The sequence below is a fragment of the Anomaloglossus baeobatrachus genome, chromosome 4, assembly GCF_048569485.1.
Source record: "Anomaloglossus baeobatrachus isolate aAnoBae1 chromosome 4, aAnoBae1.hap1, whole genome shotgun sequence".
In the NCBI taxonomy this organism is placed as follows: domain Eukaryota; kingdom Metazoa; phylum Chordata; class Amphibia; order Anura; family Aromobatidae; genus Anomaloglossus; species Anomaloglossus baeobatrachus.
Window position 1 is genome coordinate 504,504,342 of NC_134356.1, and position 14,097 is coordinate 504,518,438.

The 14,097-nt window shown below is 41.1% G+C and overlaps 1 protein-coding gene across 5 annotated transcripts in view; it reads right to left on the bottom strand.

The window, feature by feature from the left end:
* The window catches only part of ATP8B4 (ATPase phospholipid transporting 8B4 (putative)), a 500,578-nt gene that overhangs the window by 126,597 nt on the left and 359,884 nt on the right, over positions 1-14,097 (bottom strand). For all 5 annotated transcript variants that reach the window (XM_075345819.1, XM_075345815.1, XM_075345817.1 and 2 more), the window contains exons 14-16: positions 9,671-9,879; positions 8,365-8,408; positions 5,251-5,416 (exon numbers count right to left, since the gene is read on the bottom strand). In XM_075345819.1, coding sequence (XP_075201934.1) covers positions 5,251-5,416; positions 8,365-8,408; positions 9,671-9,879 — 419 coding nt within the window. The remainder of the gene's footprint in view (positions 1-5,250; positions 5,417-8,364; positions 8,409-9,670; positions 9,880-14,097) is intronic.

Sequence of the window (14,097 nt, forward strand, 5' to 3'; positions counted from 1 at the left end):
AGTATCGGCCCCTTAAAATATAATAACAAGTTAGTTATAGAGGACAAACAAAAGACTGAGATATTAAATAGGCATTTCTCATCTGTATTCACCAAGGAACTGACTGTACCAGGGATCATTCAACAAGTGAAAAATCAAAGTCCACCACCCGATATAATTAATTTAACACAAGATGAAGTACGCCTACGTCTGAGTAAATTAAACATTGACAAATCCCCAGGGCCAGATGGCATTCATCCACGAATATTGAGGGAATTGAGCTCCGTAATCGACAGACCGCTGTATCTCATCTTTTTAGACTCACTTGTAACAGGGTTGGTGCCTCAGGATTGGAGGATTGCTGATGTGGTACCGATATTTAAGAAAGGTAAGAGGGTAGACCCAGGCAACTACCGTCCAGTAAGCCTGACATCAGTAGTATGCAAAGTTTTTGAGGGCATTTTAAGGGATGACATGCAAAAATATATTGCAGAAAATAATATGATAACTGACAAACAGCATGGATTCATGAAAGATAAGTCGTGTCTAACCAACCTGTTGGGGTTCTATGAGGGGGTAAGTTCAAACCTGGATATTGGTAATGCAGCTGATGTGATTTATTTGGACTTTGCAAAGGCATTTGATACTGTACCACATAATAGCCTTATACTAAAGCTCCAGAAGCAAGGACTAGGGGACACAATATGCAACTGGGTAAGGAATTGGCTAAAAGATAGGAAACAAAGAGTAGTCATAAATGGTACATTCTCTAAATGGGCTATAGTCAGCAGTGGGGTGCCGCAGGGATCTGTGTTTGGACCGATTCTTTTTACTCTCTTTATTAATGACCTTGTGGATGGGATTGATAGTACAGTGTCAGTCTTTGCCGATGACACCAAACTATGTAGGATATTAAAAACTGACCTGGATTGTACAATATTACAAAAAGATCTGGATAAGATGTCAGAATGGGCAGATACTTGGCAAATGAGATTTAATGTTGATAAATGTAAAGTAATGCACCTAGGACGGAGTAATCCTATAGCTGTGTATACATTAAATGGAAGTAAACTCGGGACTACAGAACAGGAGAAGGACTTGGGTATTCTCATTACAAATAAGCTGAGCAGCAGCACTCAATGTCAAGCAGCAGCTGCTAAAGCAAACAAGATTTTAGGGTGTATAAAATGAGAGATTAGATCCCGTGATCCCAACGTATTGTTACCCCTCTATAAATCACTTGTAAGGCCACATCTGGAATACGGGATCCAGTTTTGGGCTCCACATTTTAAAAAGGACATTCAGAAGTTAGAGTCAGTTCAAAGGCGGGCAACTAGACTATTACAAGGAATGGAAGGCCTCCCATATGATGACAGGTTGAAAAAGTTAGATATGTTTAGCTTAGAAAAAAGACGTCTCAGAGGAGATCTCATTTATATGTATAAATACATGTGTGGTCAATATAAAGGACTGACACATGACTTATTTCTTCCAAAGACAGTACCAAGGACCAGGGGGCACTCACTGCGAGTGGAAGAAAAGCGATTCCGACACCTAAATAGGAAAGGGTTCTTTACAGTTAGAGCGGTCAGACTGTGGAATACACTACCACAAGAGGTAGTAATGGCAGATACTATAACAGCTTTTAAAAAAGGGCTGGATGATTTCCTCAGTACACAAAACATTGTTGGTTATAAATGACTTAGTGACTAAATGTAGAACTGGTGGAGGAAGGTTGAACTAGATGGACCTAGGTCTTTTTTCAACCTAAGTAACTATGTAACTATGTAACTATGTAGCAGTTAAAGGTTTTTTTATACCTTAATTCTGGACAGGATTGACTTAAGCTAATAAAGTCTTATAATAAAGTCTTACCACCTAAGCTTTTTGTAAGGGAATCTATCAGCAGGTTTTTGCTATATCAGCTGAAGCCATCATGCTACAAACGTTAAGGGTAAGTCCACACAGTGCGTTTTTCGCTGCGTTTTTGCGCAGTTTTCGGGTGCGTTTTTGCTCAGAAAATTGCATGACTTTGCTTCCCCAGCAAAGTCTATGAGTTTTCATTTTTGCTGTCTGCACACAGCGTTTTTTTTCAGCTGCGTTTTTGTGGTGCCACAAAAACGCAGCATGTCAATTATTCCCGCGTTTTTCACTGCGCTTTTCATCCATTGAGTGCAATGGGATGTTGAAAGACACAATGAGAAACGCAAATAGGTGCGTTTTGGTGCGTTTTAGTGCGTTTCTAAGACCAAAAACGCAGCTATAAATGTAGGAGCTGGGTAGTAAAGTGACGTGAAGAGGATTCCTTCTGTCAGTAAACACAGAAGCGTGAATCCTCCCGGTACCGTCACCGCCGCTTCCACCTCCGGTCCTGTGCATGCATGCTGCCGTGCGGCGCCATGTCTGGGCGGGAGGTGGAAGCGGCTGCGAAAACGTTAACAGTAGAAAAAAAAAAAGTCATACTTACCTGTCTGCAGACTCCCGGTGCCATGCCCGCTCCCAGATCCTCCTACCTACTAATAATATACAGCTATCCCTAACCCCATTATTACCCAGTGAGCCACCCGGCATCAGGGCAGCTGGAAGAGTTGGATACAGCGCCAGAAGATGGCGCTTCAATGAAAGCGCCATTTTCTGGGGTGGCTGCGGACTGCAATTCGCAGCGGGGGTGCCCAGAAAGCATGGGCACCCTGCACTGTGGATTCCAATCCCCAGCTGCCTAGTTGTACCCGGCTGGACACAAAAATTAGGCGAAGCTCACGTCATTTTTTTTTTTAATTATTTCATGAAATTCATGAAATAATTAAAAAAAAAAAGGGCTTCTCTATATTTTTGGTTCCCAGCCGGGTACAAATAGGCAGCTGGGGGTTGAGGGCAGCTCGTACCTGCCTACTGTACCCAGCTAGCATACAAAAATATGGCGAAGCCCACGTCATTTTTTTTTTGTTTGGGGGGGCAAAGAAATCCTGCATACAGTCCTGGAAGGAGGATGCTGAGCCTTGTAGTTCGACAGCTGCTGTCTGCTCTCCTGCATACACTATTGGATGGAGGATGCTGAGCCTTGTAGGTCTGCTCCCCCTGACTCTCCAGCATACAGTCCTGGATGGAGCATGCTGAGCCTTGTAGTTCTGCAGCTGCTGTCTGCTCTCCTGCATACACTATTGGATGGAGTATGCTTAGCCTTGTAGTTCTATAGCTGTCTGCTCTCCTGCATACACTAGTGGAGAATGAAGAACATATTGAAAAAGGAAATGACATCAGACCTTTTTTTTTGTTCACTGATAAAAAACGCATAAAGACGCAGTGAGCAAAAACGCAGCGTCACCGCGAAACTTACGATCAGCTGACGCGTCAGGTGACTGCATCAGGTGATCCATTGCCAGGTCCTGCATCCTGCAGGCATACGTACCCGGGGAGACTGCACACACCCGACCCGGAGCGACGGTACCGGGAGGAGGAGCTGGGAGCGGGCATGGCACCGGGAGTCTGCAGACAGGTGAGTATGACTTTTTTTTTTTTCTACTGTTCACTTCTGTTTTCGCAGCCGCTTCCACCTCCTGCCCGAACATGACGCTGCACGGGAGCTGACATGCACAGGACTGGAGGTGGAAGCGGCGGTGACGGTACCGGGCGGATTCACGCTTCTGTGTTTACTGACAGAAGGAATCCTCTTCCTGTACATGTCACTTTACTACCCACCTCCTGCGTTTAATGCTGCGTTTTTGGTCTTAGAAACGCACTAAAACGCACCAAAACGCACCTATTTGCGTTTCTCATTGCGTCTTTCAACATCCCATTGCACTCAATGGATGAAAAGCGCAGTGAAAAACGCGGGAATAATTGACATGCTGCGTTTTTGTGGCACCACAAAAACGCAGCTGAAAAAAAACGCTGTGTGCAGAGAGCAAAAATGAAAACTCATAGACTTTGCTGGGGAAGCAAAGTCATGCAATTTTCTGAGCAAAAACGCACCCGAAAACTGCGCAAAAACGCCGCGAAAAACGCACTGTGTGAACTTACCCTAATACATGACTAAACCTAAAAAGTTTGATTGTGTCAGAATGGCTGCACCCAGTAATCTAAGTGATACCTTGTTAGATTCAGAATCTCATTGTCTACAGCATGCTGCTCTCAGATAAGGTAGCAAAAACCTGCTAAGGCTATGTGCGCATGCTGCGTTTTTTTGACGCTGCGTTTTTGTGCGTTTTTGGCTGCTAAAAACGCACAAAACCGCACCTGCGTCGAAAAAAACGCATCAAAAAACGCATGCGTTTTTACCGTGATTTGGTGAGTTTTTGGCTGCGTTTTTCCAATGCATTGCATGGGCGGAAAACGCAAAAAACGCAGGAAAGAATTGACATGTCCATTTTTTTTTTCAAGGTCAAAAATGCAGCTTAAAAAAACAGTTGTGTGCGGACAGCAAAAATGAAAACTCATAGACTTTGCTGGGGAAGCAAAGTCATGCAGTTTTGAGGCCAAAAACGCACCCGAAAAACGCGCAAAAACGCCGCGAAAAACGCACTGAGCGCACATAGCCTAAAGATTCCCCTTAGAGACACAAATTAAATTTCATCATTATCACATCATTTAAAGAGCATCCATCATGTTATTTCTTATTTTATAAAGCACTACTACACAGAAAAATAAGCAAAATTCTCAATTCATGGGTAAAATATGTATTCAGTGAAGACAGATTAGTACATTACAGAGATAAAAGATAGCCGTTGGTTCTCATAAAGGTCTATGGAGAAAGAAGGAGCTAGAGGCAGAGCTCCTTACATCTACATAGAATCTTATCAGTACCAACTGCCATCTCCAATCTCTGTAATATTAAAGTCTGTCTTCACTGAATACAGATTTTACTGGTGAACTGAGAATTCTAAAAATCAATGATCAGTCCAGGAGGAGAAAGAAGATTTTTCTGATAAGATATATTACAAAGTTGCTTATTCTCACATGCATTGTTGATTTCTGAAATAACAATTTCAAACCACAGCTACTCTTTAAACTAGCAGGAGAAACTTGCCAAGGAAAATACTGGAGCAAACCTTGGGGTCTGTTAAATGATCATTTTTAGCAAGGAAACCTAAGTGCAAGAAATGGGGCCAATACTTTTGATTGCATTGAGAAATAAAACATCACAGTAAAATGCTGATGAAAGGAAACTGTACTATAGAAAGTGAATTCCAAGCGCTTGACATCTCTTTATGGTGACATTCTTGCATCCAGTTTCCAGTACTGAATCCACTAGTGACTACAAGGAATACAAACCTGCATTCTTCTCTTCAGACATAACTGTGTGACACAAGGAAAGTAATCGGAAAAACTCCTGCACATGAGGCTCTTCTAGCTTTAAAGCCTCGATTAAGCTGTGATCATAAAACTGAAACTTCCTATCAGCAAGAGGGTTGAAGGAAAAGTCCACTGGAGAGGTTTTCTGGAAAGAAAAAACATAAAACATAGAAAACAGTAAATTATAATAAAATCATCTGCAATAAACACAGTGATATTGATCCCCAATGAATAATAAAATGCAGAGGAAATGATATATGATCCAATACAAGACCGCAATCATAATTCATAGATCTGGACAAGAAAATGTATGACTGCCAGAAAACGGTTATTCACTATTTATCTTTAGTGACTGCGTTCTGGATTGCGCCTTTCTTCAGCAGTCTCTGACCCAAAATGTCACAAAGTTCTCATGAGAATCAAGTGTTACTATCTAAATGCCAGATTATTTGAAGCAGCTGTGCTTGATCATCCACTAACTATGGCCATATTTTTATAAGCAATGATTTTTTTTTACTACAGACATTCATTGACATCCAGCAGCCACACCTCTTGACAGAATGTTTTCTGGCTTTTCTGATATCTACAGAGAAGATATAATTTTACCATTCAATCCATTCCCAGTAAGTCTCTATATGCCAACTTGTCCGTCTCCTTAAAGGGGACCTGTCACCAGAATATCCCTCTATAAACTAAATCCACCACCTTTAAAGGGCCTCTGCCAGCACAAAATCACTGTTCAAACCAAGTACAGGCACTCGGTGCATCATGGCGGGGCTAATCACTTAAGTGCACCTTCCCAACTACTTGTTTTCCCTCAATCTCCACCTTCCACTTTAATTGGCAGCTTTGGCTTCATAGAACCAGAGAAGGGAGGAGATAAATGGAAACCAAGCAGTTGGGATGGTGTCTTTAAAGGGGTTATCCACTAGTAAGACAATTTCTCTTTCCTTCATTTTTCCCAAATTAAAATAAGAAAGCGGATACCTCCCTTTCCGGAACCGTTCCAACGATGTCCGGACTCCCGTTCCAAAAGGTTCACGGGAGGTTGTGACGTCACGTGATGCCCGCACCCAGTCACCGATGCCTTCTCTCTCCACCCCTTCAGACGTACAGTATATCACAAAAGTGAGTACACCCCTCACATATTTGTAAATATTTTATTATATCATCATTTGACAACACTGAAGTTATGACATTTTGATACAATGCAAAGTAGTCAGTGTACAGCTTGTATAAAAGTGAAAATTTGGTATGTCCTCGAAGGCATATTGCAGATTTAGTTACAGACAATCTGTATCTGCAAGTCCTGGCAGGAAAAATGCTGCAGAAAACTCCCCCAACATGTGTCTGCCACTTTTTTTTTTTTTTAATTGGTTTCAATGGTGAAAATGCATGAAAAAAAGCAAAAAGAATTGACAGGCTGTAGATTTTTTTTCTGCAAAAAAAATGTGCAAGGAAAAAATCCTGAACTTGTGCACAACACTTTAGAATTCTCTTAGACTACGGCAAAAATGCACCATGTGCACAAAGCCTAAATAACTCACACAGTCATTAATGTGTATACCGCTAGCAAAAAAACTGAGCACACCCCTGTGAAAATAAGTGAGTACATCCCAAAGTAAAAATGGCCAAACTGCGCACAACTAGCCATTTTCCTTCCCCGGTGTCATGTGACTCACTTTTACAAGTGTCAAGTGTGAATGGGGAGCAGGTTTGTTACGTTTGCTGTTATCGCTCACACACACACATACTGGTCACTGGAAGTTCAACATGGTACCTCAAGGCAAAGAATTCTCTGAGGATCTGGAAAAAAGAATTGTTGCTATACATAAAGATGGCCTAGGCTATAAGAAGATTGCCAACACCCTGAAACTGAGCTGCAGCACGGTGGCCAAGACCATAGAGTGGTACAACAAGAAAGATTCCATTCAGAACAGGCCTCACCATGGTCGACCAAAAAAGTTGAGTGTACGTGCTCAGCGTCATATCCAGAGGTTCTTTATAAAATAAACGCATGAGTGATACCAGCATTGCTGCAAAGATTAAAGGGGTGGAGAACAGCCTGTCAATGCTCAAACTATATGCCACACACTGCATTAAATTGGTTTGCTGGGCTGTCATTCCCGAAGGAAGCTTTTTCTAAAGATGATGCACAAGAAAGCCCGCAAACAATTTGTTTAAGACAAGCAGAGGACACAAGTTACTGGAAACCATGTCCTGTGGTCTGATGAGGGAAAAAAAATATTTTTCGTTCAGATGGTGTCAAGCGTGTGTAGCAGCAACAAGGTGAGGCGTACAAAGACAAGTGTGTCTTGCTTACAGTCAAGCATGGTGTCATAGTTTGGGGCTACATGTGTGCTACTGGCTGTGAGAAGCTACCGTTCATTGAGGGAACCATGAATGCAACATGTACTATGACATAATGTAGTAGAGCATGATCCCCTCCCTTCAGAAACTGATCTGCAGGGCAGTATTCCAACAAGATAACGACCCCAAGCACACTTGCAAGACAACCACTGCCTGCTAAAGAAACTGAGGGTAAAGGAGCTGGACTCTCTGCTTGAAGACCAACTAGCCGTTACTTCAGAATCTTCTCAGGGGGATGATGTTTTCAAGTTTCCCTCCCAGATGCTGCCAATCACAGCTCGGCAACGTCTGATACTGCTACGGTTAGATCAGCTGCGTCTGGGATGGAGGCGTGAAAGCTCATGACCCCAGACAGAAGAGACATTGTGCTCCAAAAACAACAAATATGAATATCTTTTCAATGGAGTCATGCAGCAGAAAACAGAAAAAAAAGGTAGAATCAGGGGAGTTCAGACATTTTTTATAATTGATTTAATTGATTTAACTAAATGTTTTTGCAGGTGACAGGTCCTCTTTAAAGGTTCAATAATGATCAATAGGGTTGCTATTTCCTGCTCTCTTCCTCTCTGAAGAGGATATGTCTATATCCCGTGCTATAAATGCTACAATTGTGAATATACATATTGCGGTGTTGCTTTGCCAGTTATCCAAGGTGTAATACAGAGATGCACAAGTCACGAACTATAACAATCATTATTTAGTAACATTGGAAATAGTCATTACCTCCGTGATTTCCACTTTACGACCCAGTTCATCTCGCACTTCACCTAGAAAAATAAAACCATTAAAAGGCCATAAGACTCAGTATCAATACACAATTCTTAAAAGGGAATCTGTCGGCAGGATTACTCCCCAAAACTATGTACAGTTGAAACTAGAAGTTTACATACACTATCTAAAAAAAGACACATATGCATGTTTTTCTCACTATCTGACATGAAATAAGAAGAACCCTTTCTATTTTTTGCTTAATTTAGTTAACCAACATTATTTAAATTTGCCAAATGCCAGAATAATGAGAGAAAAATGTTTTCATGCATTTTTGTTACTTTCTGCAAAGTCAAAAATGTACATACATTTCATTAGTATTTGGTACCATTGCCCATAAACTGTATGACTTGGGTCAAACGTTTTGGATATCCTTCCACAAGCTTCTCACAATAGTTGGTAGGAAATTGGGCCCATTCCTGCTGACAGAACTGGTGTAACTGAGCCATGTTTGTAGGTTACCTTGCTTGCACCGGCCTTTTCAGATAGTGAGAAAAACATGCATATGTGTCTTTGTAGATAGTGGATATAAACTTCTGATTTCAACTGTATGTGTAATTTTATTGTACATTCTAGAAATTCACACATAACGGAAACTGAAAGAGCCCCATAATAATCAATTGGGTTCCCTCTGCTTCCATCGCTTAGGCAGCTGATCAATTTTGGACATTAAGTCCATTTGTGTTCCAGAAACAACTGTATGGAATAAGTATATGACATGTCAGATGTTTGTAAAGAGTAGGCCCTTCTTTTGTACTAACTTATTGGTCACTAGAGTTGAGCAGATATTGAAAAATCCGGGTCCGGCGGGTTGAAAAAGAAGTCCGATCCGATCCGGAGTTCGGCCCCATATATGTCAATGGGGAGTGGACTTCGGGGACGATAGCGAGAGAGAGAGAGAGAGAGAGCAAGAGAGCGCGAGCGCGAAAAAAGCCCCAAACAAAAACGAATCCGTATTGTGCAGCCGGATTCCCGGGTCAGAGCCGGATCGGACGCTGAAACCGCGCGGATCCGAAATTTTTACAGTTCGGGTCCACTCAACACATTATCTACAAATTATATTCACACGGGCCAGGAAGCTGAGATCTATATTGTACTAAATATGTAGGTGCCTTAATACCCAATAAAAAGTATTTGAAGCAAGTAAATCTTGAGAAATCATTGGAAAAATAAAAATAACCCACAACCAATCCTAGAGAAGAAATAGTTGAAAACCACCAATATGTATGTATCGTATGCATCCAATTATTATTTTACTTACCATACAGTTTTCCATTGATTGAACATTTATTAAACGTCATGATGTTTTGTGTAAGTGTCCCGGTTTTGTCTGAGAAAATGTATTCTATTTGCCCCAATTCTTCATTGAGGGTGGTGGTCCGAGCCTCAGCCGGCGTGCCTCTTTTAGAGTAGTACATTTTACGGTCCCAGTTGATAAAGTAACTGTGTCCCAGTCGAATCACTTCAACGCTGTCAAAGGTACAATTTCAGATTAGTGAAAACCAGCTAAGTGAGAATTAGCTTAAAAAAAATCAATGAAATGTTGATTAAAATAATAACGACACAAGGAAAACATTTATATTAAGATTGATGGGGTGATGTATATATAAGCATGCTTTTCACAATGAGATATATGGAAAAGCATGATGAATTATATATTTTTTTCAGTTACCCCAAATATACATATGTTTTAGGCATCAGTTCACAAGACAAAACATTTTCTGTAACCTGAACGGTCACATTTTTTGCAATGAAATAAATACGGTAAATGATCATTGTCTTTTCACACAAACTGAAGCCGTTAGGGAGGTTTTCCAGGATTGGAAATTTTCTTTCCCTTCGGTACAGTTTTTTTTTTTAATAAAGAGAATCTGTCACCAGGAACTTTGTCAGGTAATCTGAGAGCAGCACGATGTTGAGACAGTGACCTCAAATTCTGTGATGTGTCACTTACTGGGCTGCAGATTTGAAAGAAAAATAATAGTTTTATCAGCAGGAAATTATCAGGAAATCGTAGTCCAAACACCGATTGACAGCTTTTTGTGTATGTGCAGTGTACACGGAAAGCTGTCAATAAGTGGTGTGGGAGGAGTTATACAGAGCTTTGGTAGATCTGAAGCAGATAAAACTGTGATTTTATCAAAACTGTGGCAAATAGAAAAGTAAGTGATCCATAGCTAGAATCAGAGTCTCTGCCCCTTCAACATGCTGCTCTCAGATAGGGTAGAAAAAAAACTGGTGACAAATTCTCTTTAAAAATCAAAAACTGTCTTTTACTCCTAGGGTCTAGCACCAAGTCTGTGCTGCTGCACCTGGTGTCTCTTATTGTCTGCAGCACTGATGTCACGTTGATAGCACTTCAGCCAATAACTAAGTTCACCGGTTTTGCCCAAGTGAGCACTGCTGACAAAAAAAAGACAGGGAGCAGAGGCAGAGTGCTGAAAGTTAAAGCGGTATTTCCATCTGCAAGATCCTATCCGAATACATAGCAGGCATAATAATAATAATAATAATAATAATAGCATTTATCTCCAATTAGAAATGTAGTATAGTTCTCCTTATATAGCCATGTCTCTTACCTCATGTGAAGAGCATTGCAGCTCAGGTATCCATGGTTACGAGCACAAAAAACAATCACTATATGAGTCAATGTAACCATGGATAACTAAGCTGCAATGCCCTGCACATGAGGTAAGAGACATGGCTATATCAGGAGAACTTTACTACATTTCTAATTGGAGGTATTTACTATTATTATTATACCTACTACATATTGGGATAGGAACTTGGAGATGGGAATATCCCTTTAAAGGACAGTGTTCATAAAACAGAAAAAAAAAAAAGAAAAAAAATTGTAGCTGGGAAAGGGTTTTCTGAAACCAGAAAAGCCCTTTAAAAAGTGCAGTGAATAACAATGGTTTTAGTGTGATATTGGCACTTGCCAAGTTCTAAAAATTCATGTAGAGAAAGCAGACGAAATGGGCAAGCGTAAAGATGTGAGCGACTATGTCAAGGGCCAAATTGTGGGTCAAAGCATCTCCAAAATGGCAGGTTTTGCACCGTGTTCTTGGGATGTAGTGGTCAGTAGATAATAAGCATGATCCAAGGAGGGATCCTGGGAACAGCTGAATGGGGGATGCACCGGACTAGTGACTATACTGGAGGGTTTCAGAGAAGAATATACCTTGCCGTTGTTTGGACAGTATGAATCGGTTCATAGGTTCCCTTTAAAAAGTCTATGGAGCAGAGTGAAAGAAAGACACAGAGATACAGAACTCTGTGCTGCTGCTTTCCAGCAAGTCTTTCTTTCAATTTTTTTTATAGCAAATAAAATTAAATTAGTACATAGCTTCCACAATGTAGCCCTCTTCTTCGCAAAGGTCAATATAGACCTTCTTGTCTATGCTTTAAAAATAATGCCAAAAGGCAACACAGTTCATGCAGTGCTACACATTCAGATTTATTTCAGTTCTGAAGATAAGCGCAGCCGTTCTCCATAATTGTGCTTTATGATTTGTAATGCTGGTCCTGTGGAACAGCAATTGGACTTTTTGTTTAGGATGTTGATATATTAGTATTTTCTAATTATATTACTAAAGTGATACATTATTTTTATCTCTTTTTCTCTCTAATGAGAGAATGAAACACCAGCCCTAATAAATTAGATTATTAGACTTCTGGAGATACGGAGTACTATAAGGATCCTGGACATGCCAGACTCATACCATAACTGAGCATACTCATACTCTACCTCTGCTGGTCTCTGAAAAAATACTTTCTAATGTTTCTTTGTGAACATCAGTTTCCACGAGAAAAAAAACAATTGAAGCATGTTGTATGAAAGTTAGTGTAATCCCACAGAAGCATTCCTGAAAATTCTATGGCAAATGAAGATGAACAATTTATCCACAGGCCATGCAAGGCTGGGTTAGACTGCTAACCTGATTTACTGTCTCTGAACAATTTAGTCATTTACAGTGTTAACAGCGTGTCCCTCCCCCGCCTGTGCTCATGGTGTAATAGTCTGTCTGTCCTTTGTGCTGCTTCTGCTGGGGGATTGTTTGTTCTTCTCAGCATGGGACTTCTCCAACCACAAATTGGTAAACAGAACAGAGCCAGGAGTCTAAAGTCCATTCATGTACCAGATGTCTAGGCGGAGGTGTGCCCACCTAAGGGGCTGATCCCAAGAGAGAAGAACAATGAGACCCATGTTAAGTTAGTTGGATCTCGGCTGGAGAAGCACTAGGATCTATAGCTGAGGCTGGATCCTAGGGCCTGTGTATGGACAGTTACAGACTGGAGATCAGTGGCCACTTGGGATTGTGTTTTATTGTTCCCCCTGTTGGACTCAAGGAACTCATATAAGGACCATTGCCATATTTTCCCTGGCATCGGAATACCGGGCGGTGCCCCTGGATCTTTTGTTTTGTTGTGGACTCCTTGCAGACTTTAAGGATTTATATTTGTTTGGTGCTTTATCTTTGTGGTTCCAATAAAGCCCTTTGGATTGTTCCTTGGCCTGCCATCCCTCACTGCTCTGTAGCATACCCCGTTACATACAGTCATCTTGGTTTAAAAGATGCTTGAACAGTAGTGATTAATGCACAACTCTAGTGTTTTGTTCTTAGCGCTAGAGTGCTGCTTTAAATACAAACTCTCTGCCCTGTTTTATACTTCTCCGTCAGCGTTTTCATCCTTTTTTTTTACCGTTGCTGTGGCGTCATCTTGTTCCTGTAACTTCTGACTGTCCAGAAGTTAGACGTTATGTCACAAGCTCCCAATACAACTCTATGAAAGCCAGAAGAAGGCATTTTTTATTTTTGTTTGGTGCACACTACACCCAATCATGCTGTTGTTACCCCTAGTGTGAGCCGTTCAAACACTGCAAGTGTCTTGTAGTGGACAGAGCACAGAGTGTACCTGAGAACAGCAGTATTTGCACGAGTGGTTTGCATATATTACTTACAGCAAAGATGGGCTGCAGTGTGTACATTGCCCAGGCCAAAAACTAATACTCTACCAGGATACAGCTAAACCCCCACTAAGTGGAGGCATCACAGGTGCAGGAGGAGCAAATCACACACACACTTCAAAACATGGAGGGGGTGATTGCTGGATGGTAAAACTGCACACTGATGGCTTGCATAGAGCGCTGTTCACACATGCAGATAACACAGTCACAAACCCGCAGCCTATTAGGTGACGCCCATACTATTAGGTCAGGCGGACTGCCAAACCGTACCCCCACCTGTGTACCATGCAGGGACAGGAACTCTAAAATGCAAGGCCCAACAGAAAGGGGCCTGGCTGTATCCTGTACAAAAAATTAGGTTTTAGTTGGTATTATGGCCATAAAAATGGAAGCCTACAACCCTTGGTCACGGGAACTTCATGCTTGTAGGTCCCAACACTAAATATAAAAATAGCAACAAAAAGAGGAATAAATATCCTCCAAAAAATAAGTATTATTTACATCAAAGAGTAAGTAATACTTAATTTTTGAAGGATATTTATTCCTCTTTTTGTTGCTATTTTAACAGTGCTCTATGCAAACCGTCAGTGTGCAGTTTTATCATCTAGTAATCGCCCTCTCCATGTTTGGAAGGGTGTGTGTGATTTGCTCCTCCTGCACCTGTGATGCCTCCACTTAGTGGGGGTTTAGCTGTATCCTGGTAGAGTATTAGTTTT